Source organism: Argentina anserina, chromosome 5 (assembly GCF_933775445.1).
Source record: "Argentina anserina chromosome 5, drPotAnse1.1, whole genome shotgun sequence".
Taxonomy (NCBI): domain Eukaryota; kingdom Viridiplantae; phylum Streptophyta; class Magnoliopsida; order Rosales; family Rosaceae; genus Argentina; species Argentina anserina.
In genome coordinates, this window is record NC_065876.1 from 24,845,969 (window position 1) to 24,873,012 (window position 27,044).

Here is a 27,044-nt window from a genome sequence, read left to right on the forward strand (position 1 = left end):
AATTGTGAATTCTTTTTTTTTTAATTTCATGGGATTTTGGTATTTATCTAAACACACTTTTTTTTCTAATTCCACGGAATTTTGGCATATTCAAACACGGTTAAGGATGGGAGAGGGGTATCATCTTTTATTACAAAATTGCCACTGGGTTGCAGGAATTTTGTAGGGGTGGGCACGGGATGGGATGAGACGGGACGGAGCTCATCCCACGTCTCGTCCCACTCTTTTGAATCGGGACGGAATCAGGACGGGACGAGGGTTTTTAAGAATGCATCCCACTCGGGATTAATCCCGGTTGGGACGGGACGGGATCGGGACGGAACGGGACAAATCCCACCTTTTTATGAAGTTAAATAAAAACTTATATTTTTATTTTTTTTCATAACAAATTAACATTTAATAATGAAATTTTAACAAAAAAATGCATATTATGTTCAAAATATTATAAAATATCATTATTATTTGAGTTGATATAATTTTAGAGTTATTAAGAACATAAATTAGTTTCATTTTGATACAAATATATAAGAATTTTTAAGTTTTCATTAAAGGTGGGACGGGACGGGACGAAGCGGGATATAAATTATTCGTCCCACGTTCCATCCCACTAAAATGTAGCGGGACGGATCGGGACGGGACGAACGTTTTTAGACCTCCGTCCCGTCCCGTCCCTATGAATTTCGGGACGGGATCGAGATTTCCGTTTTTTATGCCAACCCCTAGAATTTTGTGTGGTTTTGTTTTGCCGCTGCCATCTGTTGGAGAGAAAGCAAGAACTGTTGTTTTCGGTTTATTTTCCCTCACTCTTCTTAGTTCTCTTGCTATTCTTTTTCCGGTTGGGCTGTAGAGAGAGAGAGAGAGAGAGAGAGAGGATTTTCATAAAAACGAACTATGGGTTGCTCATCTGGATCAAACTTTGAAGGTATGGTGTTTTGATTGTTAAGAGGGAAAGGGGAGGTGTCGTTTGGCTACAATTTCGTCTGCGCTCGCTTTCGTGTTACAGAGGTTGAGGGTGGTTTTGGGAGAGGGGATCAGGCTTTTGGATTGGGTTCGATTGATCGAGGAAGGATTTGCGTCTATGTATTTTGAGTTTCTTCTGCTTTCTTTAGCTATTATAAATGGATTGTTTGAGGGAAAAAGAGATAGGTGTTTGGTTTTGGGTTGCTTCTCGATTCGATAGTGAGAGGGTAGAGCAACTAAAATCTTGGTTGGGCTGTTTAAATCGATCGTGAAGATATGGACTTTGCTTTGTATATGATTGATTATGGGTTTCCACGTTCTTGGGAATTCTTGTAGTCTTCACATGGAAACTTCTTGCAACATCTTCCCAAAGGTAATTTTAGTTAGCAGTGGCTTTCCTATATTTTACTTTAGTGAATTCGTTTCTCCTTTAATTAAGAACGAAACTGGAAAATGCGCTAGAAGAAGGAAGTTGATTATGAGTTTCTGGGTTAGTGAGGAAGGAAGATCAAAAAGGTTTAGTTGCTTATTATGATCCTTTTTTTTTGTTACAAACGAAATCGGGCATTCCTAAAGTTTGGAGTTCAATCTCTCGCAGCCTGGCAATAATTATATCACCTAAAAAAATGTATGTATTAGTACATTATTGATTTAACATTTTTTTATTGCGACAGGTCAAAATTATGGTATAATATTTGCTGTTGCAGTTCATATTTTTCTATTAAGATAGATAATTTGACTAAATCATTGATTTGTGCCTCTGTTCCCTTTGTTTTCTGGGGTCATTTGTCAGAACTTACTCTGAGGAAAGTGTTTGTTTTCTTTACAATAAATGTTAAATTGGCGGCTAGATTGGTGGAATTAAATATAGTGGCTTATGGATTTGATATGTGCGGTTTATTTGTTATGTTGTAGTATCATAATTGTGCTCTGCATTTGGTGTTATTTCAATTATGTGATATGTGATGTTCATACAGGTTGGATTAGGTATGGTATATGGTAGCAATTAGCTATGATTTAATATTGTTGCTACATTTTAATATTTACATATTATAGTTCTTTGATAAGTCATGTATCTAACAGATACTTGGAAGCTTTGAACTAGAGGAAAGACATCAACCAGTGTTCAATCAAGATTAAGAGTTTTTACTAATGGTACAATGAAACTTTTACGCTGTAGCACTAAAAGTCACGGTTCAATTATAGAATTCTCTCTGAATGAGATGATCAAAGTTTGGTCCTACATTAGTCCGTTTCAGTTTCTGGCTGGTTCAAATGGGTAATGGATTATAGTGAATCCTTGAAAATCTCTCAAGTTTTGTAATATAATCTTATAATTAGGAAAATGTGGGTACCTAATCGGTTTATCTTTAGTTAGTAGTTTTCTTAATTGCTTAACATATAGTCTGGTGATTTTAAATTGAAAATCTAAATGCATTTATATGGATATTTATTTCAGTCATAGAACTCAGCGAACAACAGCAGCGCAGTATGGATTGAATTTTCAATTGCACAGTGTGGTATCTCCTCCCAGAACTAAGAAACTGCAATAGCACATCAGTTTTAAGTACTCATTTCTCATTTTTAGCATAGTCATCTTTGGTTTCTTCCTTTTACAGATGAGGCCTCTGCTGCTGCGACCTATTAAGTTTTAAATTTCAAGAACTCAATTTTTGGATTGCAGCTGCTCAGAAGCATAAGGAGAACTGTTGACTGAGCCAATCCTATATCTTGAGAATATTTCAAAATCCAGGTGTCGTTGGTGTGCTTGATTTTGATTTCTTTTTCTTCCATTCTAGATTTGGTTTGATGATTTTTCTAATGGTTGATTTTCATTCTTCTTCCTTTTTCCATTTTTTTTTCAGCCTATTGCTGCTGAATGCGGGTTTGTACAAGGACAGTGAGGGGTTGAGGTAATTTTTTTAAGCTTTATGGTTCCTCCATAATAAGAATTGGGTTTGTTATGTGTTTACGTTGTGGGTCTTTTTTAGTTGTTTGAAGTTGTAGTTTTGATTTCATGATTTTAGGATGTGGATTGAATTGGTCAGCAGATTGACTTTGGTTGTGCACTCTGGATTTTACTCTGGATTATTTATTTTCAAATTGGTAATTGTTTTGCACTCTAGAGGTTTGCTAAATTTGGCTTGAGAGTTGTGAGCTATGTAATTAACTGAATTTTCAAAATAACAAGGATCGTGTTGAGTCTGGGTTTTCATTGTTCTTCTTTGATGCATAATATTTTCATTTGTTATTCAAGATGGCTACTGAGTGGTTGAATCTATCTTTTCAGTGTAGCCCTCAGTGAATCATGATTTGTTTTTCAAACTCGGTGATTTTGTTAAAAAAAAAAGATTTAGACATGATCTGAAAAGTAATTATGTCATGATTTTTTAATCTCCGGCGAGAACTACATTCAATGTTCATGGGGAAAAGTAAACTGTATATCAGGATGGGTCTGATGATGAAGTTGCTTCAGGTAGTAATTAGATGAATTTCATATTAAGCCTGCACAATTGTGTTTTCATGGACCTTATTCATGTTGCATATTAATGAACACTGAAAAATGGGAGGTGCCAATGATGAACACAAAACGAGGTCATGACATGAAGTGAAGTTGAGTAAGAGAAGTTGCAACATGATCCGTATGTAACATTTATATGTGTAAATATCCTGAACTGTTCTATTTCATAGTGCAAATTTAGTGAACATTGTGTTCTTGAATTTTTAACTATTTCAAGATTATGAAGGAGAACAAGAAGGTAAATATTATTTTTATAAATGCTAAGTTGTATTGAACGTTGTGTTATATATAATTTTTTATGTGTATAGCTAGTTTCTTACTACATAAGTCTCCAAGAAAGCGTCAAACAATATACAATCAACTGCCACTAAAGAGTACTTGTTTATGCCATAGTTCAAGAGACTTTGTATCTTGACATTGCAAACAAGTTGGAATATGAATTTATTTCTGAGCATGCTGTGGGTGTTTAAAAACTTGCATTGCAATGCAAGGTTAAATGTATTGCATAGTTATATGAATTTATCAACAATCTGAAAAGTGTAGTAAAGGCTAACTGTAGGCTAATTTGAGCGGCTTAATTTCTAATTCACTCAATGCAATTTTTTAATTAACTTCTAATTAGAACTCATCGATACCAGTTCATAGACCTGCGGCATGCGTAAATTGAAAATCGTATGAAAAAGTTACGATCAGCGAAAATTTGTGAGTTTTAGAAATAATATGTATAAATAGAAATTTTCCTTAGGTTCCCTCATAATTTTCGCAACACTTATTTTCCCCTCTATCCCCGCGCGCGCACCTCCTTCAAAAACGAAATGTTCCTTCTGACCCGACCCGAACCCGAGCCGACTTTTCCGGCCGACTCCGGTGGTTTCAGGCGACGGGACCAGCCCAGATCTCTTCGTATCCTACGTGCGCACCTCCCCGTGGTGCTGGATCGTGCGGTTTCTCGTTGGCTTCGCGCATCGAAAGCCGAATGTTGACCCGCGGACCCGGTTTCTGACCCGAAACCAGTTTCGCCAATTCCGGCGTTCTCCGACGACGAAACCGACCCAGCCACCGTCGCCTCTTCCTTCTAGTCATCCTCACAAGAGTCTCCGATCTCATTTCATGCCCACAACTACAAATCGAAGACTCGAAGTTGTGGCGGAAGTTTGGTGTTCGTCGGTTGTTTCCGTCGTCTCTAGGCGGCGATCGTGGCCAGTCAGCTCCGCACTCTCCGACCTCCAATCCTCATCCAAGACTACAAATCGACGGAAGAAAGGCAATGGTTTTGAGACTTTTGAATTTCCTGTTTGTTTGGTTACGGCTGAACTAAAATTGGTTGAGCTGTGGATGGGCATCTTCTATGTTGATCCATGGAGTCATCTAGATCAATTTGAGGTTGGGGATCTGGTTTCCAGTTTGTTGAAATGAATTTGCAGCATGATTAGGAACGACGTCGAGCTGAGTTGACTTGAATTGCAGGTATGAGTCGTCTATGTTGCTTTGAATTGGGTGTTGTGAAGTTGGTGATTTAGGAGTAGAGACCAGGCAACAATGTATTCAATTTTCCTAGTTTTAGCTGCTATGGAGCTGTGTTTTGGTGGTGTGGGTAGATGACTCCATCCTCAGTTAATTCTTGGAAGGTTGATCGAGCAGTAAGTTAGACTCGTGCATAGCCAACTGTGTCAGTGCGTGGCAATGAGTCTGACAATTTTTTTGGGAGTTGTTGCTCTATGGTCTCATCACTCTCATGTTAGCCAATACGAGCATGCTACTATATAATCGGTGACCTTAGTTAACTATTGAGCATGTTAAGTTCAGTATTGTGATATAAGTGATATTATTGAATTGTCAGAATACCTCAGCGACCTTGGAAGGTCTCGGAGGAAGAATTGTCTTAAAACTAGTGTTTGGATTAGGTGGTGAGTAGATGGTTGAGTGAAGTCACTTTGTTTCCGATTTTTACTAAGTTGGGATTTTGACTTATGAGAAGGTTAATCCATGTGGTTTCAATGTCGAATTCACTATGGATTGACATAGTAACTTTCTTGGTGGATTAGAGACTTTAAATAGTCTCGGATGAGTGGCCTTTCAATTTGTGCAATCAGGTGTTTCATTTTGTATTTGCGACTTTAATTCTGTTAAAGATTGATGCAATTTGTTTCGATGTTTCGTTTTCTTTGAATTTTGGACATGGTTTGTGATAAGATTGATGTATTTAGTTTCAAGAAAGTGATGATTCTATGAGGTATTGGTACTGGTTAAGAGTCTTAATCAGTTTGATTCAATAAAGAAGCGCAATGCTTATGTTCTTGAGAGTTTGTACGAGAAAGGTCTGGGTGTCTGTGAAATGACCTATTAGATTTTGGGTTTTTGAGTTTTGTTGTCAAATTATGATATATAGTCAGTGTATACTAGCTGAAGATTTAATGATTTCTTTGGTCCTGTAAATGAAATTAGTAGCTTAAACTACGATGTACTTGACTTTGCGAATATACTTGTGCATTTTGGATTGGTTTTTTTGGTTACTGAGGTCGCTGAGCCTCTCATTTGCTCTATGATGTGACTGTGCTTGTGGTTTTTTTTTTTCAGATTAATTTGAGATGGATTCTGCAGCAGAAACTTTCCAGCATCGGCCAATGTCGTTCAAATTATGGCCTCCTTCTCAGGGCACGAGAATTTCGCTTGTAGAAAGGATGACCAAGAATTTTTCCACTCCATTGATGATTTCTCGAAAGTTTGGTCTACTCAGTAAACAAGAGGCTGAGGAGGAGGCCAGGAAAATTGAAGCCTTAGCCTTTGCAGCTGCAGAGCAACAATTCGAGAAGGAAGCATATGGTGATGGAAGTTCTGCGGTGTAGGTATATGCCAGAGATTCAAGTCAGCGTATGATGGAAGTTATGAAAAGAGGGCCCAAATAAAGGAAGATGATGAGAAATCTATCTCTGTTGTTGAAAGTGTCTTTGATATCTCTGGTGATCGCAGATCTTTTATTAATGCAGAAGAGGCTGAAGAGCTATTCAAACCACTAAGGGAGCACGGAAACTCCTATACTAAGATATGTCTGAGCAATAGAAGCTTTGGTTTGGATGCAGCTCATGTTGCTGTACCAATCCTATCATCCATCAAACATCAATTGAAAGAAGTGGATCTGTCAGATTTTATTGCTGGAAGGTCAGAGACAGAAGCTATTGAAGTCATGAATCTGTTTTCTTCGGCCCTGGAAGGATGTATTTTGAGGTATCTGAACCTTTCAGACAATGCCATGGGCGAGAAGGGTGTAAACGCATTTGAGGCCCTCCTGAGATCACAAAGTAATTTGGAGGAACTTTATTTGGTGAATGATGGCATATCAGAAGAAGCTGCAAGAGCAGTTTCTAAGTTCATTCCATCCATGGAGAAGCTTAGGGTCCTTCATTTCCATAATAATATGATTGGAGATGAAAGGGCAATGGCCATCTCTGTTATAGTGAAGCGGTCACCCGTCTTGAAGGATTTCCGTTGTTCATCTACGAGGGTGGACTCTGAAGGTGGTGTAGCTTTAGCTGAAGCTCTTGGGACTTGCACACATTTGAAGAAGGTTGATTTGCGCGACAACATGTTTGGCGTAGAATCTGGCCTTGCTTTGAGTAAAGTCCTATCTGCTTTTACAGGTCTTACTGAAATTTACCTCAGTTATCTTAACTTGGAAGATGAAGGAACTGAAGCCATTGCCAATGCTCTCAAGGATTCTGCACCTTTGCTTGAAGTTCTGGAACTGGCTGGAAATGATATCACACTCACATCAACTGCTGCTTTGGCTTCCTGTGTAGAAGCAAAACAATTCCTTACCAGATTAGTTCTGTCAGAGAATGAGCTGAAAGATGAAGGTGCAATTTTGATCAGCAAAGCATTGGCAGAGGGTCATGTTCAATTAACTGAGGTTGATTTGAGCTCTAATCAAATTAGATGGGCTGGGGCAAGACTTTTGTCTCAGACTGTTGTGAACAAGCCTGGGTTCAAGTTGCTGAACATAAATGGTAACCTCATATCTGATAAGGGATTGATGAGGTAGTGGATATGTTTAAGAATTCCCCACATCTGCTTGGGCCTTTGGATGAGAATGACCCTGAAGGTGAAGAATTTGAAGATGAGGATGAGGATGAAGGTGCTGATAACGAGGATGAATTGGAATCAAAGCTCAAGGGCCTTGAAATAAAGCACGAGGAGTAGAATCTCCGAGTCATGCACTTTGCCACCTTTGCTTAGTTGATTCAAAACTTGTTTTGATGAGCTATATCAGCTCATTTTACTGATTTTAGTCAGTGTCGTAGATCTATTGTTGTAGATTAGGCTTAGTCTTTGGAACATTCAAGTTCAAGAGTCTAGTCAGCCGTATGCTCTCTTTTCCTGTTACATTTGTTGCTAGAACCAGTTTCCTGCTTATGGATGCAAATGAGTTTGCTGAGTTGAATTTGTTGCATGTCTCTGAATTATAGTTTTCATTTCTTTCTTGCAAGAATTGCACTTTATGCATTTAGACATTGAAATGTTCAGTTAGTTGCTTCTGAACTGGAGTGTGATCAATGTTTTTAGTGCACAGGGAATCAGGGATACAAGACAAAAAATTGCAGTTTCACAGTCAACAGGTAAAGGTGGTCATCAATCACACAGCTACTGGAACTTTTAGGGACTCTAGTATCTTATCATCCAAATCAAATTTGATGGCTTTCTTGTCTCTCCCAATCTTTAAGTACTCCTCAAATCGCTCTTTCAAGTCTTCAGTGAGGTTTGTGGTACTTTTCCATCCCAAAATATCCTTTGCAGCTCTTGGTTCTGCATAGAAGTGCTGCAAAGTAGACAAAAATAATCTCATAAGCATTTTGAGTCAATGTGCAGGGTACTGCACGATTAGTCATAGATGCCATATTATAGCCAAGCACAATATGTTTCCAGAGTAGTATTTATAGATGCATTATGTTGTCGACAATCATGTTATGTCCGAAACTTCTCACTGAAAATGTTTACCATGTTACGGAATGGAAATGCTTTCTTTGCATCAACCCCAGCAGCTTTTGGTTCATAATGGACTATGTTCACTGGGCGTCCGGCAGCTTGAGCACAGAGTTTTGCCAATCCATCAAGAGTGACAGCACGATCACTGACACAGTTGAAAATGTTACCAGATGCAGCATCTGCATTCTCAACTGCTAAAGTGAGCATGGAAGACAAGTCCTTAACATGGGAGATATTTGTAAGTTGCATTCCAGAGCCAGGGATTGGAACTGGTCTGTCCCTCACAATTCCTGCACAGGGAACATTACAGGTTGGTTTTATGTTTGGCTTAAATAATATCACATTGGAAACTGTCTGAAATCATATACTTACGATCGAAGAACCACTCCTCGCAATCTTTGTTGTTCCCGGATCCTATCATGTACTGTGGACGAAAACTTGCCCAACTACCAAACACTTCTGCAATATGCTTTTCTACGGCAACATGACCAGCATCGGCTTTAACAACATCCTGCGTTGGTACAGGCATTGGTAAAGATCTTAGTAAACTAAAGCAAAAACCAAGTCATATTCAGATGGAAGAGAAACATACCCCTTCGACATGAGGAGGCTCATCAGTCGGCTTATAAATCCCAGCACTGCTGATAAACAGGAATTGCTTTGCACCAGAACTCTTTGCCCAGTCAGCCACAGGCCTGTGTGCATAGAGTAATTAACATATGCACAGCATACCAATTACCACAGAAATTGAAGCAATACCGTACTTTACTGCGTCCAAATCCTTGCCATTGTTATCCAACACAACATCAAATGCTGATCCTTGCAAAACCTTAGCAATTTCTGCTGGTTCTCCCCACACTGTCTTCCCTCCAGCACTCGTAATTTCCTTAAGAACACCAAAGCAAACGCTCAATATCATATACAATGAGAAAAACAGTTGTGAACTAGCTCGGGATCAGGCTGATCGAGCTAGCTAGTCTAGCTACTGAGACGGTCATTACTATATCAAACTCGTCTAGTTAATTTATCGGTACATTTAGTAGACATACAAGAATGTGTGAGTACTTACTGAGAATCTGGTGAATGGGGTCTTCTTCATCTTGTCCGAGCTTTCTTCACCAACAGTCATTATGGTGACCTCATGGCCAGAGCCCAGAAGCTCTGTTGCAAAGTAGAATCCAATGACTGCATGACCACCACTGTTGGTGTTGACGATCAGGACCTTCTTCTTGTCTCCAGCAATGGCCTTGACACTGAAGGAACAAGGGCTGAAGCGCCTTGAAGTTGTGGGGTATGTGACAAAAGAATGAGAGACTGAGAGGGAAGAGGAGAGAGTGGTGGGGAGGTGGGAGGAATAGGAGAGAGAGAGGCGTGAAGGAGAGAGAATAGGTGGTGTGAGGTTGGAGTGTGGAGAGGAGAAGAGCACAGAGGAGGAGGGGGATGAAGCAAGAGTGGCCATTGGAGCGTTGAGTCTGTTGCAAGTTGCAACTGATTGTGTGGGAATTAAGAACCAGCAGTTTCTGCTACTAGATAAAGTGATAAACAAATGATTTTCTAAGCAATACCTGTATTTTCTTTTTCTTTTTCTTTTTATTTGGCTAGCCAACATCTTTGATTTATTTGAATTGTTTCTCTATTTTGGTCCTTTATTTGGCTAACGAGGCCACCTTCAGTTTTTTTTTTTTTGGGATATACCTTCAGTTTTATATTTGAGGGGAACTGATGACTTTTTGTTAGTAGATACAACACAGCCATCCTCTCTGTCACCACTCAAGGTTCAGGGGCCAAAAATGCCAGTGACTAAAGTGGGTTCAGGTTTTTTGCTGCTTAGTTCACTACCAGCTACTACCATTGCTCCGTCTGATACGGGGTGGTCGGTGGAGACATCATCATCAGCTACAACTACAATCAGAGGTAGTATTCCAATCTTCGAGAGAGCACATTTGAATCTATCACATGATGCTGTGAATTTAGGCTGGAATGTTGATATTTCTGTCATTCTGCCTTGTTTTAGTCCCATTATTATTACTACTGGCTTCTTGAATAGTGGTATTGGCGACGATACTTTCTGTATTGGAGACAAATATGGAAACATGCAATTGCATTCTGTAATGGGATTTGAGCGAATATGGGCGACATGGCAGTCCGCAGTTCATGCCAAATTTGCAAGTGCAACGAGTGCCAGGAATGCACTACTTTCAATTAGTAAGGAAGGGCTGAGCTTTCCAATTAAATGGTTATGTGTTTTGCTGCTGCACATTATGAATTAAGGTTATGGCCATGGCTATTTCGTTGGTTACGGTTGTATTATTGTGCCACAAAGAGTCCTCTTATTTGTGCTGGTGAGGTTTTGGACACAATAAATATAATCAGTCGACCCTCATTGTTACCAGTACTCACTACTTTGACTTTCAATTTTCAAGATGTAATAAGACTTGTTTTGCTGCTGCAGTGCACTGAATTTGAATTTGAGTGCAGACTTGGAAGTTTCTCGTTCTGAAATTCGAATTTCGGGCAATTTGCTTGCTCCAGATGGTTCACTTTCGATGAATGGAGATATCAAATGTTTTTCCGTACATGGACAGAATGCGGTGCACTTGGCAATGGTGCCAACTCTTCCTTTGTTTTGTGAAGCACCGGTGGATGTTGGACATATGATATTGTTAGCTCAACAACTTTTGACTTATGCAGACATACTGCATTTATGTAGTTGTAGTAATTAACTTTTGTGTTAAGTGTTCATATTAGATGATTCCTATAAATGTATGATCTGAACTTGAATGAAACACAACATATGAAAAACTCATCTATTATATCTGATTTGGTATCAGAGCAGATTCGAAAGGGTTTGCTATTTCCTTCTTCTTTTTTCAAGTAAAACCTCATTGTTAGGATTTTCTTGTCTCAAATCAGTGTTGTGTACGTGAGTACGTCTGGCATTGGTGTTTTGTCAGACGGTGTTAAGGGTTTCAGTTTTGCTGTTTGAAGTTCGGCAGTGTTCTCCGAGCACGCCGTCGTTGAGGCCCGTAGTTGAAGTTCGGCTCCTTTCTCAAAAGCTTCCAGGCTATCGAGCAAGCACCGTTATGCAGACGCCGTTGTCCCCTTGGAAGAAATCAATATGATTCCAACATTTAGACCCGATTTCAGGGGAAATTCTATGGTGCAGCGCTGTATGCGTGCAGCGTTGTATGCGTGCAACGCCTCTAATCCACCATTCATACATCTCACTGACCCCACATGTATTTTAAGACACCCTCTATCCACTGTTGGGTTCGGTATGTATGGTATGCAGCGTTGCACAATAGACGAATCTCGATTTCAGTGTTCAACCAGTTTTCAGTGCATTTACACCGCCGGTGCAGATTCACATGATTTCTCTCTGTTAGTGCAAGTGCAACGATAGTGCAGGTTCACCTGTTTTCTCCCTATCAATGCAAGTGCACCGATAGTGCAGACTCCCCTGAAGCAGGTTATTATCGTTATTTTCCGCTGCATCACTACTGATCTGTTGATTGTGTTTTTTACAATGGGTTCTGGAACAGAAGAAAGTTCTCTGGTCAATGATGTTCAAAAGTTTGAAGTATCTGTCAAGAGTTCTGAAAGTAATTCATTTGGGGGGGAACTCAATGGAACCAATTTCCGTAAATGGAAAAGAATTATGACAGCTCATTTGAAGGAATGCACAAGATGAGGCATGTAACTGGGATAACTAAAGTCCCCAATGAAGATGATGTTGATGCCTACACTAAATGGGAAGATGATGATCGTCTTGTAATGTCTGTATTATACAAAGCTATGAATAAAGATATAGTTGACCTGATGGAGGCATGTGATACTACGCAGACAATATGGAAGACATTGGAAGACCTATATACTAATGAATCTAATTTCATACAGGTTCATGAGTTAATGTGCACCGCTTCAGCAATGCAACAAAATGGGCAACCAGTTGCATAATATTTCACCAAGCTAAAGAATACTTGGGTTGAGATTGATATGAAACGTCCTTGCAAGATAAAAAATCAGGAGGATATTGTTTGGTACTAAAAGGAAAAGGAGCTTGAATGAGTTCATCATTTCTCGAAAGGTCTTGATGCACAACATAACAGTACTAAAGGAGAGCTACTTAGAATGACAGAACCTCCTAGCCTAACCATAAGTTTCACATATATCCGTAAGGATGAGTCTCAGGAGGAAAGCCTTAATCAAACACAAGTTGAAGTTTATAGCCTTACTGTTCAGGCAAGATCTCCAGCACCACTCCTTCAGCAATCAAATTCAGTTCCATTTCATAAGTAAGGACCACCACCAGGCTTTGGGAATCAGCCCCGTCCTCCTTGCTCTTCTTGCAATGATACTTGCTATGCCCGTGAGACTTGTTGGAAGTTGTATCCGCATCTTAGGCCTAAAAGGCCTAATTATCATCATAAGGCAAATGCAACCATTCAGTTGGTTCAAGAACCAGATATCTATAGTATGGTCGGACATGATCATCATACAGCCGGAGGAGCAACACCCACAACATCAATAAATGGTCATGGTAAGATTGGTATTGCTTTAAATATTTCTAGATTTGTTGGTACTGATACATGGATTATCGATTCTGGTGCTTTAGATCATATGACTTATGACAAATCTTATTTTACCGTATTATCCTCTTCACCAGTACCTTATGTTACTAATGTTAATGGTGAACCTAAGTAGCACGGACACAGACACGAGTGTCCGTATTGGACACGATTCGATACGTAGACACGACATATAGAAATTTTTTTGGACACGGACACGTGGTGGACACGTTAATTAAATATTATTTTTAATATATATATATTTATTTATTTATTAAAAAAATTATTTTATAAATTTGAAAGTATTTAGAATTTTAGATGTATATATATGTCAAAGTGTGCATTAAAATGATGAAAATATAACTTGTTATAATGGCTAAGGACTTGATAAGTACCTTGGATAATTAAGGTCGAATCCCACCACAAGCATTCTTATTTTTATCACGAGTTTCTCTCCTTATATATATATATATATTAAAGTGTGCATAAATATAACAAAAATTGAATCTATTGGAATGGTTGAGGAGTTGTTGAGTGCCTTGAATGACCAATGTTCGATTCTCACCATAAACACTTTCACTTTTATTATGAGTTGGTGCATGTCCTCGTGTCCGATTTGGATACTCGCGTGTCTGGGCTGTGTCTAAAATCAGTTCGCGTGTCCAAATGCGGACACGCGTGTCCGACGCGTATTGGGGCGTGTCCGTGTCGGACACACGATACACCACTGCAATGGCATGTCCGTGCAACCTAGGGTGAGACATTCTCTGTGTTAGGAAAAGGGTCAGTTCGTATTACTCCCACAATAGAACTTCATAATGTGCTATATGTACCTGTTTTATCTCATCATTTGATATCTATTCCACAACTGAATACTGAAGCTAAATGCTTTGTGACCATTTTTCCCGCTTTTAAATTTAACTATTTATTCTTCTCTGTAGCGTTTCTAATAACAATTATTTTTGGTTGTTTGTGGTGTTAGGCGTAATAGCCCAGGTTACTGAAGTTAAGGTGGGAAAAGTAAAAAAAGAGTTGGAGTTCGTATAAAGAGGTGCAGGTAGACCCAATATTTGATCATATGCAAGTTGTACTAAGTTGTTTCTCTGGTGCATACATTACGCTCAAAGAATACATCTGTTATCTTAAAATATGAGTCAATATTTATCTTTTGGAGCTACACCATGTTAAGATGAGTTAACCATGGTCATTAAATTTAACCACATAATAATTACTTTAAATTGATTATTCTCCTCCAGGTACTTGGAGAAATGATTGTGTTGGAATGTGTGTGAATATGTGCAAGTTCCCCACAATGGGCTTAATTTATTTCCCTATCGCGACATTAGATGATCATCTAGGTTTAGATTGTTGACTTTGTTGCTAGACTACCCGCCATAAAATACATGTAAATTTTAGATTTTAGTGCTGTATTGATGTAAGGTTTATCTAGAATTATAATTCATATGCTAGAATCATGTTCTCAGTGATGACATGTCTCTCATTTACTGTCATACGGCAAAGAACAAATACAAATTAATCTTTTCTTTCATTTGTATGCTATTTTTGTCATAAACTTCTACACTTTATATTGCAACATGTAATTGACACTAGCGAACGTGGCTGCATGGTATACTGCAACATAAAATGCCACTAGTCCGTAGTAGAGCGCGGTGATGAAAGTAGTTTACTATATACTACTCGGTGCTTATTGTTCACAAGCCTATTGTGAGATCTAGGTTTTTCGAACAATTTACGCTGCTGCCACTCGGTCTTTGCGTACTGTTTCGTCCCTATTTTTTTCGTTATGATGTCGCTGCCCTTGGCCTAGATATCTCTTCTGCTCCCTTCGCCGTCACTTCGGCACACCCCACTCAATATCTTCTCTCACGTCCAAAACCATAAGAACTAGAATTTGTTGTTTTCTTTCGGTTTTTTTTCGTCCCGCGCTCCAAATCCTTCCTCTCCCAAATCGCTGCCGCACCCAGTCTCCGTCTCCAAAACCTTTCTCTTAGGTGCAAAAATTGCATGCTATTATATTAGGTGCAAAAATCCTTGAATTTAATTTGTGATGCTTGGTTATAGAGTTTGGGTCTACCACAAATGAAGGTCGTTCTGGGTTTTTATTATTAGATTAATTTTTTTCTTCTTCTCACCGGTTGATAAACTAAGAAGAAAAACTAGAAAATTAAGGTATATTATCCAAACCATGGCCTATGATAATGATCAGACAAGAAATTTATATGCTTTGATAACTATAAAATTGGGCTTTTATAACCCAGATGGCAATGAACTAAAATGGAATTAGTTTGAGAGGGTTTGAAGACAGGTTTGTGTTGTATCAGAGGACAAAAGTAATGGAATTTTAGAATTGACTTCAATTTTTTAAAGGATTATCATAGTAATGAATAGGTATGAGTTGGGATGCACGATTTCACTTCTTGGTTTGCATTTCATCATTTTTCTGCATTTAATTTAAATATTGATTCTGTGTTTTCTTTTGCTAACCTCTTTGGGTTTAAGAAATATCAAACTTACTGATTTCCATTTTTTAACTTTGTAGCTTTCACTAAAGTAATAAATTATCCCTTTCTCTTTTTTCTTGGTTTGGTTGATGAATCTTTGGGCCGTGGGTGATTTATATGCAACTAATTATCCCTCCTTAAAGACATTCAGGGTGTGTTCTTTGCAATTGATCTTAAGTCATGATACGTTTAGATGTAGTTTAGTTATTTGATATTAGCTTTTGCAACTAACTGATTAACTATTAGATCATATCAAGATTCGTGTATGGAATCAATAGTTTTAACTTCTAAGATAAAGGGATTTGTCCACAATTGAGGTAGGCAATGTATCCCATAACATGCATGTTGGTTTATTGGATTAATGGCCCTGACATGATCAGTTAGCTATGGGGAGGTGGGATATGCGTGTCACATTATTGATGATAAGCTATGCATCATCCTTTGATCAGTTTGATTTATATGAGAAATACAAACTAATTGATGATAATTTAATTTTTCACATTAGAACGTTGATATTTATTAATGCAGTCTCTTCCATTGAGTTTTTGTTCTAGGTTTGTCTTTTGATGGGTTGTATTCATCCTTTTCTTTCTCGAAATCTATTTTGTTTGAATTCTGATAAATGGGTTTGTCATCACCTCTCATTTTTGACACTGATGATTTGATGAAAGATGTTATCTGCGTGTGTGTTGACTAAATTTTGGTTATGGTTTTCCTTTGTGTAGCTTCTGAAGGCTGTTGGTGATTTGTATTTTAATTAGATGTTTGTATTTGTATTGATGTTATTTTTTATGTTCTTTCTGTTTGTGAATTTCTCTAGTGATTGATTTAACTGAGTTCTCATTTGCTCCTTTTGTTTACGTGGACGTCATACTTTGCAATGATCATGTAATCATTTAATCAACTTTTTTGCTTTCTTTGTTCTCATTTGGAAGATTATTGTTTATTAGACTTTTCCTCTGATAATAAAGTATTAAATTGTGCTATTTTATAAATATAATGAGGTTCGTTAACTTCAATACCAAAAAGGGGTACTCAACTATATGGATTTTGTTGTTATTTCCTGTAATTTGTTGATTAAATATGGTTGAAATATCATATATCCAGTTAATTTCGAACAAAATAGGGCCTCAATAACCAAGACAACAATGAACTAAAATTCAATTAGTTAAACATAGATTGGAGTAATGCTGATTTAAGTAATGGTGATGCAATGTTATAATCAAATACTACTGATGTTCATTTGTTTTCAGTGAGGTTTATACATAACACTTCTGAAAACTAATCTAATAGTCAGTTAGTGTTTGTTTTTTTTTTCTTTTCTTGACTAACCCCTATTATTCATTGATTAGTGAGTTGACTCTTAGACTTTTTTTCTCATGTTATTATCTAGGTGCAACTTGAAGAGAAATCTTAATTGCATTATCTCTTTTTCGGGTTATATCTTTATCTGTTAGCTTTGTTTTAGGACATTAACCCCGCAACGGAGCGCGGACAAATTTCCTAGTAGGTGACTAAGCAAATCCTATATTGTATCTTTCTATTGTTTATACAATATATGATATGTTCATTCGCTTAGGTTTCCTTTGGTCTATTTGAAAGGAAATATAAAAAATGTACCTAACTTTGGTCAACGGTGAGGCATATATCATAGATAAATCATGATCATGATGTAATCATAATTTTACGATCTAGATAAATGATGGATCCAATCCAAATAAAATCTGTCCTTTATCCATAATGAAAACCATCAGGTTGATTATTCTCCGTTATTTGAACGACGCTCGTTTGTTTGACCATTCTTATTTTTTCACGGTTTTGAGATTATCAAATACAACATGTTATTATCACTCAACAAGTAACAATATATTGTAAAGATAGTTGTGAAGTTGGGGAAAATGCCATGTTAGAACATTGCCTTTGAAGTGAAGGATTAGATGAGAATTACGTCTCAGTTTCTTGTAATATATTTTTGTTGTAAGAAGAACTATGAGAATACATTGAGCTAGGTTTTGCATGTTTCTTTTGTACTTAACAAATTATGGCCTTTATGAATTATGAGCATACTACAATGTATAGAAACAGTTTAAAATTAGTACTATCAACGATTTTCTATTAACACACCCTGACCCCATGAATCTCTTTCATCAGAGATTTGAAGAGTAGAACATTCGAAGAAACAAAAGAGCTGATTACAAAAACTAATTATCACACATTGTGTCGGGTTTAATAAAGGCCCAATCCATCTTTAAGCCCAAACAGGCAGTTGAGCGCAGAAAAGAGAGGTCAGGGAGTTTTCCGTCATTCCTCAATAAAGATAGTAATCCGACGCATTTGGTATTTTAAAATTGAATAGATTTGGGGGGTTTTCATGATATATTCCCTCCACTCTCTCGCCTCAAATTTCTAGGGCTTCCAATTTCTCCGGGTACCCAATTTCTTCTTTATCACTTTGTTTCTTCTTTGATCTATTTCTAGCCGCAGCTCTCTTTATTGTATCGCATGGATCTCTTCATCTCTTATTACTGAAAATTCTGACCTTTCGATTTGTGAATTCAGGTGTTTCATTTCGTATTTGCGACTTTAATTCTGTTAAAGATTGATGCAATTTGTTTCGATGTTCCGTTTTCTTTGAATTTTGGACTTGGTTTGTGATAAGATTGATGTATTCAGTTTCAAGAAAGCGATGATTCTTTGAGGTATTGGTATTGGTATTGGTTAAGAGTCTTAATCAGTTTGATTCGATAAAGAAGAGCAATGCTTATGTTCTTGAGAGTTTGTGTACGAGAAAGGCCTGGGTGTCTGTGAAATGACCTGTTAGATTTTGGGTTTTTGAGTTTTGTTGTCGAATTATGATATATAGTCAGTGTATACTAGCTGAAGATTTAATGATTTCTTTGGTCCTGTAAGTGAAATTAGTAGCTTAAACTATGATGTACTTGACTTTGCAAATATACTCGTGCATTTTGGATTGGTTTTTTGGGTTACTGAGGTTGTCGTGCCTCTCATTTGCTTTATGATGTGACTGTGCTTGTGTTTTTTTTCAGATTAATTTGAGATGGATTCTGCAGCAGAAACTTTCCAGCATCGGCCAATGTCGTTCAAATTATGGCCTCCTTCTCAGGGCACGAGAATTTCGCTTGTAGAACGGATGACCAAGAATTTTACCACTCCATCGATGATTTCTCGAAAGTTTGGTCTACTCAGTAAACAAGAGGCTGAGGAGGAGGCCAGGAATATTGAAGCATTAGCCTTTGCAGCTGCAGAGCAACAATTCGAGAAGGAAGCATATGGTGATGGAAGTTCTGCGGTGCAGGTATATGCCAGAGATTCAAGTCAGCGTATGATGGAAGTTATGAAAAGAGGGCCCAAAATAAAGGAAGATGATGAGAAATCTATCTCTATTGTTGAAAGTGTCTTTGATATCTCTGGTGGTCGCAGATCTTTTATTGATGCAGAAGAGGCTGAAGAGCTATTCAAACCACTAAGGGAGCACGGAAACTCCTATACTAAGATATGTCTGAGCAATAGAAGCTTTGGTTTGGATGCAGCTCATGTTGCTGTACCAGTCCTATCATCCATCAAGCATCAATTGAAAGAAGTGGATCTGTCAGATTTTATTGCTGGAAGGTCAGAGACAGAAGCTATTGAAGTCATGAATCTGTTTTCTTCGGCCCTGGAAGGATGTATTTTGAGGTATCTGAACCTTTCAGACAATGCCATGGGCGAGAAGGGTGTAAACGCATTTGAGGCCCTCCTGAGATCACAAAGTAATTTGGAGGAACTTTATTTGATGAATGATGGTATTTCAGAAGAAGCTGCAAGAGCAGTTTCTAAATTCATTCCATCCACGGAGAAGCTTAGTGTCCTTCATTTCCACAATAATATGACCGGAGATGAAGGGGCAATGGCCATCTCTGATATAGTGAAGCGGTCACCTGTCTTGAAGGATTTCCGTTGTTCGTCTACAAGGGTGGGCTCTGAAGGTGGTGTAGCTTTAGCTGAAGCACTTGGGACTTGCACACATTTGAAGAAGCTTGATTTGCGCGACAACATGTTTGGCGTAGAATCTGGCGTTGCTTTGAGTAAAGTCCTATATGCTTTTACAGGTCTTACTGAAATTTACCTCAGTTATCTTAACTTGGAAGATGAAGGAACTGAAGCCATTGCCAATGCTCTCAAGGATTCTGCACCTTTGCTTGAAGTTCTGGAACTGGCTGGAAATGATATCACACCCACATCAACTGCTGCTTTGGCTTCCTGTGTAGAAGCAAAACAATTCCTTACCAGATTAGTTATGTCAGAGAATGAGCTGAAAGATGAAGGTGCAATTTTGATCAGCAAAGCATTGGCAGAGGGTCATGTTCAATTAACTGAGGTTGATTTGAGCTCTAATCAAATTAGAAGGGCTGGGGCAAGACTTTTGTCTCAGACTGTTGTGAACAAGCCTGGGTTCAAGTTGCTGAACATAAATGGTAACTTCATATCTGATGAAGGGATTGATGAGGTCGTGGATATGTTTAAGAATTCCCCACATCTGCTTGGGCCTTTGGATGAGAATGACCCTGAAGGTGAAGAATTTGATGATGAGGATGAGGATGAAGGTGCTGATAATGAGGATGAATTGGAATCAAGGCTCAAGGGCCTTGAAATAAAGCACGAGGAGTAGAATCTCCGAGTCATGCACTTTGCCGCCTTTGCTTAGTTGATTCACTTGTTTTGATGAGCTATATCAGCTCATTTGACTGATTTTAGTCAGTGTCGTAGATCTATTGTTGTAGATTAGGCTTAGTCTTTTGAACATTCAAGTTCAAGAGTCTAGTCAGCCGTACGCTCTCTTTCCCTGTTACATTTGTTGCTAGAACCAGTTTCCTGCTTATGGATGCAAATGAGTATGCTGAGTTGAATTTGTTGCATGTCTCTGAATTATAGTTTCCCTTTCTTTCTTGCAAGAATTGCACTTTATGCATTTAGACATTGAAATGTTCAGTTGCTTCTGAACTGGAGTGTGACCAATGTCTTTAGTGCACAGTGATACAAGACACAAAATTGCAGTTTCACAGTCAAAAGGTAAAGGTGGTCATCAATCACACAGCTACTGGAACTTTTAGGGACTCTAGTATCTTATCATCCAAATCAAATTTGATGGCTTTCTTGTCTCTCCCAATCTTTAAGTACTCCTCAAATCGCTCTTTCAAGTCTTCAGTGAGGTTTGTGGTACTTCTCCATCCCAAAATATCCTTTGCAGCTCTTGGTTCTGCATAGAAGTGCTGCAAAGTAGACAAAAATAATCTCATAAGCATTTTTAGTCAATGTGCAGGGTACTGCACGATTAGTCATAGATGCCATATTATAGCCAAGCACAATATGTTTCCAGAGTAGTAGTCATAGATGCATTATGTTGTCGATGTTCATGTTATGTCCAAAACTTCTCACTGAAAATGTTATTACCATGTTACGGAATGGAAATGCTTTCTTTGCATCAACCCCAGCAGCTTTTGGTTCATAATGGACTATGTACACTGGGCGTCCGGCAGCTTGAGCACAGAGTTTTGCCAATCCATCAAGAGTAACAGCACGATCACTGACACAATTGAAAATGTTACCAGAGGCAGCATCTGCATTCTCAACTGCTAAAGTGAGCATGAAAGACAAGTCCTTAACATGGGAGATATTTGTAAGTTGCATTCCAGAGCCAGGGATTGGAACTGGTCTGTCCCTCACAATTCATGCACAGGGAAACATTACAGGTACATTACAGGTTGGTTTTATGTTTGGCTAAAATAATATCACACTGGAAACTGTCTGAAATCATATACTTACGATCGAAGAACCACTCCTCGCAATCTTTGTTGTTGCCGGATCCTATCATGTACTGTGGACGAAAACTTGCCCAACTACCAAACACTTCAGCAATATTCTTTTCTACGGCAACATGACATTGGTAAAGATATTAGTAAACTAAAGCAAAAACCAAGTCTTATCCAACACAACATCAAATGCTGATCCTTCCAAAACCTTAGCAATTTCTGCTGGTTCTCCCCACACTGTCTTCCCTCCAGCACTCATATTTTCCTTAAGAACACCAAAGCAAACGCTCAATATCATATACAATGAGAAAAACAGTTGTGAACTAGCTCGGGATCAGGCTGATCGAGCTAGCTAGTCTAGCTACTGAGACATTCATTACTATATCAAACTCGTCTAGTTAATTTATCGGTACATTTAGTAGACATACAAGAATGTATGAGTACTTACTGAGCATCTGGTGAATGGGGTCTTCTTCATCTTGTCCGAGCTTTCTTCACCAACAGTCATTATGGTGACCTCATGGCCAGAGCCCAGAAGCTCTTTTGCAAAGTAGAATCCAATTACTGCATGACCACCACTGTTGATGTTGACGATCTAGACCTAATCAGTTTGATTACTCGACATCAATATTAATCTTGTAAGCATCGTTAGTAGTATAAAACAAGAGGGTATCGTTCACAAATCGGGGATAATTTTGCAATTACACATGGTAGCATATTCGATGCCTAACGCGTTTACGGATATTACAAAAGTGACGAGATTAAGTATACTTGCTGCAAACTGTCCTGCAAGGTTTAAAGTCCCGAGATGCCGCCGTACCAGGGCATGGCTCAGCCGAACCTACCACGGTGACGGTCTCGGCCCCTCCCAAGAGGATAGGGAGGCCGAAAGGTTCCACTGACTCACAACCAAGAAAAAAGCTAAAGTCAAGGAACAAACCAATCCACTCAGCATAAACTCGAATAAACCGAGCTTCGAGATTGTCTTTGATTATGGTTATGTCCATGAATCAACACTTGATGATCCGAGAGATGCTTCAGACTCATTGTTGATAAGAGAGAAAATAAATCTCATTTAGTGAGTTAAATGCTCAAGAGGTCATGGATAGGACTTCTATGTACATTGATGACATGTTTGTTTATTTCGTCGCTCAGGAAATAATTCATGACGAAGACATGGAACCGTGCTTAGTTGAAGAATGTCGACGAATATCATATTGGCCAAAAAATGGAAGGAAGCAATCCAGAAGGAACTAGACTTACTAAATAAAGGCAAGTATTTGGTCCAGTCGTTGAAGTACTGCCGAATGTTAAGCATGTTGGACATAAATGGGTCTTTGTTCGAAAATTGAATGAAAAAGGTGAAGTCCTGCGGTATAAAGCACGACTTGTCGCTCAAGGATTCTCTCAGCGTCTTAGTGTTGACTATGAGAAGACATATTCTCTAGTTATGGATATCATTACCTTCCAATATCTAATAAGTCTAGTTGTTTCTGAAAAACTATACATGCAGCTGTTAGATGTGGTGACCGCGTATCTTTATGGGGATCTAGATACATAAATATACATGAAGGTTCTTGAGGGACTTCAAGTACCCAAGTCAAGTAAGCAATACAAAGCCTATGCTATTAGGTTACAACGCTCACTTTATGGATTGAATCAGTTTGGTAGAATGTGGTATACACGTTTGAGCGAGTACTTTATTGGGAAGGGATACAAGGATGATGAATTGTGCTCTTTACGTTTTTATCAAACGCAATAGTTTTGGTTTTGTTATAGTAGTTGTTTATGTCGATGACATGAATATAATTGGATCTCTAAATGAGATTGGTGAGATGATAAGCTACTTGAAGGCAAAATTTGAGATGAAAGACATAGGGAAGACTTGGTTTTGCCTTAGGTTTGGAAATTGAGCATAGAATTGGTGGAATCCTTGTACACCAGTCTGCATATGTCCGAAATATGCTCACGCGCTTCTGTATGGACAAAATTATGCATCTTGCTAGTACTCCCATGGTCGTAAGAAGTCTGGATACCAAGAAAAATCTATTCCGTCTGAAAGAGGATGATGAAGAGATTCTTGGTCCTGAATATCCATATACCATATTTTGGTGCTATAGGAGCTTTGCTTTATCTAGCTTAGTGTACCAAGTCGCCACCGTCGCCGCCTAGAAAGCTGGACACGGCTCCGCTGCCGCTGCTACTGTCACCGCCGATGCTAGTTCTCAGCGCTGGAACGACAATTCCTCATTTCCTACAACTTCCAGTGGTGAATTGGTAGGATTCACTGATGTTGGATACCTTTCAGATCCACACAAAGGACGCTCCCAAACTGGTTATGTTTTCACCATGGGGAATACGGGGACTTCTTGCAGATCAACCAAGCAAACCCTTGTTGCTACTTCCTTGAATCATTATGAGATTATAGCATTGCATGAAGCAGTCAAAGAATGCATTTGGCTTCGAGCAATCATTACTAACATTCGAGATGCTAGTGGATTAAGTTCTATTATAGTTGAACCTACATGTCTTTACGAAGATAATGCTGCTTGCATTGAACATATGAAGTTAGGTTACATTAAGGGTGATAATACAAAACATATTTCGCCAAAGCTCTTTTATAATCAGCACCAAAAAGAGATGTTAAATATCAAAGTTAATCAGATTCAATCTGAGGATAATGTGGCATATTTGTTTACTATGTCTCTTCTAAAATCTACATTTGTGAGGCATGTGAAACACATTGGTTTGCGTCATTTATCAGATCTCCGATATTGAGTTAAAGATCAGGGGGAACAATTTTGTAGACATCAGGGAGAGTCTACGTCACATGCATTGATTATTTGTAGTTAGTGTGTTGTACTCTTTTTTGTCCTTCGTCCAAGACTTTTATTTTACCCAATATGTTTTTGTTTTACTTGGTTAGGTTTTTACCGAGACAACAATATTGCACTATGTCACATTAGGATTGTGATACAAGGGAAGTGTTGTAAGAGAATCATATCTTATGCATTATTGATGTATCTTGTTCATATTAGTATAACCTAGTTAGTTAAGGAATGTTATCTTATCCCTAATTCATCGGGATCTTTGATGTAATGACTATATATAAGGTCATATATCTATCAATAAAATTATTGTTTCATTATGTTTGTTTTGCATGATATGTCAATTATGTTAGTGGTTTGTTAGACAACTTATGGAAAATATTAAAAAGGTTGGTGATTCAATTTTCTCACCTTATTGCAACATTCGATCTGCAGATAATTTGGCCAACTCTTTCCTTGTTACATTACGCTCATTTCAGAATTTGTATGCAAAAAATATAGCTAACATACAGAAATTTCCGATTTTAGCTGAGGCTATAAATAGCGGAATTGACCAAAAGGAAACAAAAACCACAAAACATCAGAATTTCCTCGATTCTCTCTGTTCCCCTCCCGATAACCCGAACTCGACCCGCTTAGTAAAACGGCGGTATCTCCGTCGTCCGGTGACAGAGTCGAGTGAGACCGGCGGCGTTGGATTCATCTCTTCAAGAATGTACCAGCATCTTAATCTTTAGTGACGCAAGAAGAGTGCAGCAATGCCGTTTCAATCCGTTTTGGTACCCATCGGAACTCCTTGTTCCGGCTACGATGCGGTGCAATCCTTACCTCTTTTTGAAGCTTGGGAGGCGATCTACAAACCCTCCAAAGGATTTTAGTCAATTCAAACCGAGGTGGGTGAATCGAATAATTGAAGTTCTAGGCTTTTGAACTTAATTTTTACGATTCCAATTAAGCTAATTCGATCTTGGGTTTGAATTGGACTTGCTGCTAGTTATGAATGTTGTAGTTTGTTATCGATTGAAGTTATGAATGCTAGTAGTTTGTTGTATACTAATAGACAGGCAAAAACTCTAGCCCTTTGATCAAGGAATAAGTCCAATTGAGTAGCTCTCTTGCTTATTATGATCATTGTCATCATCATTGGTATTATACGAAGCTTCAAAGTTGATGTGGACAAATTTGGCTTTAGTTACAGTGCTGCTCTACGCAATACTGACACTAGTTGTTTCTGTTAAGCTTCAGGATTCTTCTCTAAAAGGCTCAGTTTAGCTTCAAGGTTCTACATCAAAAGAGCAACATGTCTGATTATCTCCCAGACGAATGCCTTACAGAGGTACTGGTTAGAGTACCAGTGAAGTCATTGATGAGATTCAGGTGTGTTGCGAAGACATGGCATTCTCTCATTTCAAGCCCTGCATTCATCGCCACCCACCTCAATCATGCTCGTCATAAAGCTAGCCATGGTGAAAGAAGCAAGCTGCAGGACCAGATTATTCTGTTTCGACACTACTCTGCATGCGAATATGCTGACGAAGACGATCATGGGTATCGGACTTGGATCACTAGTGATGAGGAAGAGTGCTTTGCTTTGCACAAGGATGATGAATCTTTTCCTCACAGTCCCACCTTGAATCTCAAACCCCCACATAACATGTGGAGTGGGCAGTATTTCCCAATTGTTGGCCTGATGAATGGGATAGTTTGCTTGGTTGACTGGAGCAGGTGTATTTTTTGGAACCCTTCTTTGAATACAACAATGGAGACCTCCTTTCGAACAGGAGCAGGTACATTCTTCCGCCCTGTTATGCATATCTTTGGTCTTGGCTGTGACCCTATTACTAATGACCTCAAGCTGGTAAGACTTGCCTATCTTAAGAAAAATGTTGTTCCACCTGTAGTCGAGATTTTCACCCTTGTTACTAAATCATGGCGAGAGGTTGCTGCCCCTGGTCCTATGTATATTCTGGTGCAAAGTAAATCTTCACCACAGGCCTTTGTGTCAGGTGCATTCCACTGGGTTGCACATACTCCACCAGGACAGGGTTCTTCAAGCAATGTGATTGTGGCATTCGATATGGAGAATGAGGTGTTTTATGAGATTGCACTTCCCAGCTGTTTATCTTCAAAGCCTCACTTGAATATGACAGTGGTTTTGTTGAATGGTTCACTTGTTTTGGTCCCAGATAATGAGGTATATGGAGACTCATATTACTCGAACTCTGTGTGGATCATGAAAGAGTATGGTGTTGTGGAGTCTTGGACGAAATTATTTGATATCGACATTGGCGAACAAGGAGTAAGAAGAGTGATCACTTTCAGAAACAATGGGGAACTTCTATTGAATAGCGATGGGAAGGAACTGTTATCATATGAACCCTATACTCGAGAGACTAGAGATCTTCATTTCAAAGTTAGACCTTCTGATGGAACTTCTTATGAGACCGGCTCTTATTTTGTAGATACTCACATGGAGAGCCTTGTTCTGTTGAATGAAGCACATAGGCCCCGTTTGGTTGGGAGGATATCATGATATGGAAAACAAATTCATTCCAAATTAGTTTGGAAAGAAAAATAATTCATTTCCATGTCTTGACATTCCAATGATGATGCCAATTTACTTCATCATATTAGCAATGATCATCAAATGCTTTGTATGCTCTAATTTTCTGAGTGTTATATCAATAATAAGATTGTGATTTCTCTAGAAAGAAGGGCTTGTGCCATTCTTATCTTTGGCAATGACTGTCGAACCACCACAAGCCAATGACCGAAAGGTTTGATTTTGTCACGCCCTGAATTTTGATTAATAAAATTCAAATTTAAAAACGTGACAGCTCGAATTAAACCAAAAT

The 27,044-nt window shown here is 38.5% G+C and overlaps 4 protein-coding genes and 1 pseudogene across 8 annotated transcripts; 3 read left to right on the plus strand and 2 right to left on the minus strand.

Annotated features, from left to right (window-relative positions):
* The first annotated feature begins 934 nt into the window (after positions 1-934).
* Positions 935-7,916, plus strand: LOC126796123 (RAN GTPase-activating protein 1-like). The gene is given in 8 exon segments (XM_050522887.1): positions 935-1,333; positions 2,044-2,115; positions 2,420-2,480; positions 2,580-2,713; positions 2,826-2,873; positions 6,059-6,381; positions 6,384-7,500; positions 7,503-7,916. Coding segments are annotated over 3 exon segments (1,605 nt in total). The 5' UTR covers positions 935-1,333; positions 2,044-2,115; positions 2,420-2,480; positions 2,580-2,713; positions 2,826-2,873; positions 6,059-6,069; the 3' UTR covers positions 7,679-7,916.
* LOC126796121 (RAN GTPase-activating protein 1-like) lies at positions 4,817-20,490 on the plus strand. Of its 2 annotated transcripts, none has more exons than XM_050522885.1 (2): positions 4,817-4,948; positions 18,599-20,490. In XM_050522885.1, the coding sequence occupies exon 2, from the start codon at positions 18,610-18,612 to the stop codon at positions 20,218-20,220; it is 1,611 nt and encodes a 536-aa protein (XP_050378842.1). In that variant the 5' UTR covers positions 4,817-4,948; positions 18,599-18,609; the 3' UTR covers positions 20,221-20,490. The 2 variants fall into 2 exon arrangements, with proteins under 2 accessions (XP_050378842.1, XP_050378843.1); XM_050522886.1 differs by lacking the exon at positions 4,817-4,948 and adding an exon at positions 17,908-17,979.
* Positions 7,933-9,950, minus strand: LOC126796129 (chloroplast stem-loop binding protein of 41 kDa a, chloroplastic-like). The gene is made up of 6 exons (XM_050522897.1): positions 9,531-9,950; positions 9,226-9,347; positions 9,054-9,156; positions 8,834-8,972; positions 8,474-8,751; positions 7,933-8,294 (listed from the first exon to the last, which is right to left on the minus strand). Exons 1-6 carry the CDS (start codon positions 9,918-9,920, stop codon positions 8,112-8,114), a joined length of 1,215 nt encoding a protein of 404 aa, XP_050378854.1. The 5' UTR covers positions 9,921-9,950; the 3' UTR covers positions 7,933-8,111.
* Positions 20,491-20,638: 148 nt separating the features above from the next.
* On the minus strand, positions 20,639-22,368 carry LOC126795809 (chloroplast stem-loop binding protein of 41 kDa a, chloroplastic-like; annotated as a pseudogene).
* Positions 22,369-24,709: 2,341 nt separating this feature from the next.
* Positions 24,710-26,890, plus strand: LOC126796128 (F-box/kelch-repeat protein At3g06240-like). 4 transcript variants are annotated; one of them, XM_050522895.1, is made up of 3 exons: positions 24,710-25,082; positions 25,429-25,976; positions 26,091-26,890. In XM_050522895.1, exons 2-3 carry the CDS (start codon positions 25,490-25,492, stop codon positions 26,720-26,722), a joined length of 1,119 nt encoding a protein of 372 aa, XP_050378852.1. In that variant the 5' UTR covers positions 24,710-25,082; positions 25,429-25,489; the 3' UTR covers positions 26,723-26,890. The 4 variants fall into 4 exon arrangements, with proteins under 4 accessions (XP_050378852.1, XP_050378853.1, XP_050378850.1 ...); XM_050522896.1 differs by having other exon boundaries at positions 26,196-26,890; XM_050522893.1 differs by having other exon boundaries at positions 24,713-25,082; positions 25,429-26,890.
* Positions 26,891-27,044: the final 154 nt, after the last annotated feature.

Coding starts and splice junctions, on each gene's coding strand:
- LOC126796121 (XM_050522885.1), top strand. CDS start 18,610: ATGGATTCTGCAGCAGAAACTTTCCAGCATCGGCCAATGTCGTTCAAA.
- LOC126796128 (XM_050522893.1), top strand. CDS start 25,490: ATGTCTGATTATCTCCCAGACGAATGCCTTACAGAGGTACTGGTTAGA.
- LOC126796129 (XM_050522897.1), bottom strand. CDS start 9,920: ATGGCCACTCTTGCTTCATCCCCCTCCTCCTCTGTGCTCTTCTCCTCT. Junction 9,348..9,530: donor CCCCATTCACCAGATTCTCA/GTAAGTACTCAC, acceptor GGTGTTCTTAAG/GAAATTACGAGTGCTGGAGG. Junction 8,752..8,833: donor CGAGGAGTGGTTCTTCGATC/GTAAGTATATGA, acceptor TTCCCTGTGCAG/GAATTGTGAGGGACAGACCA.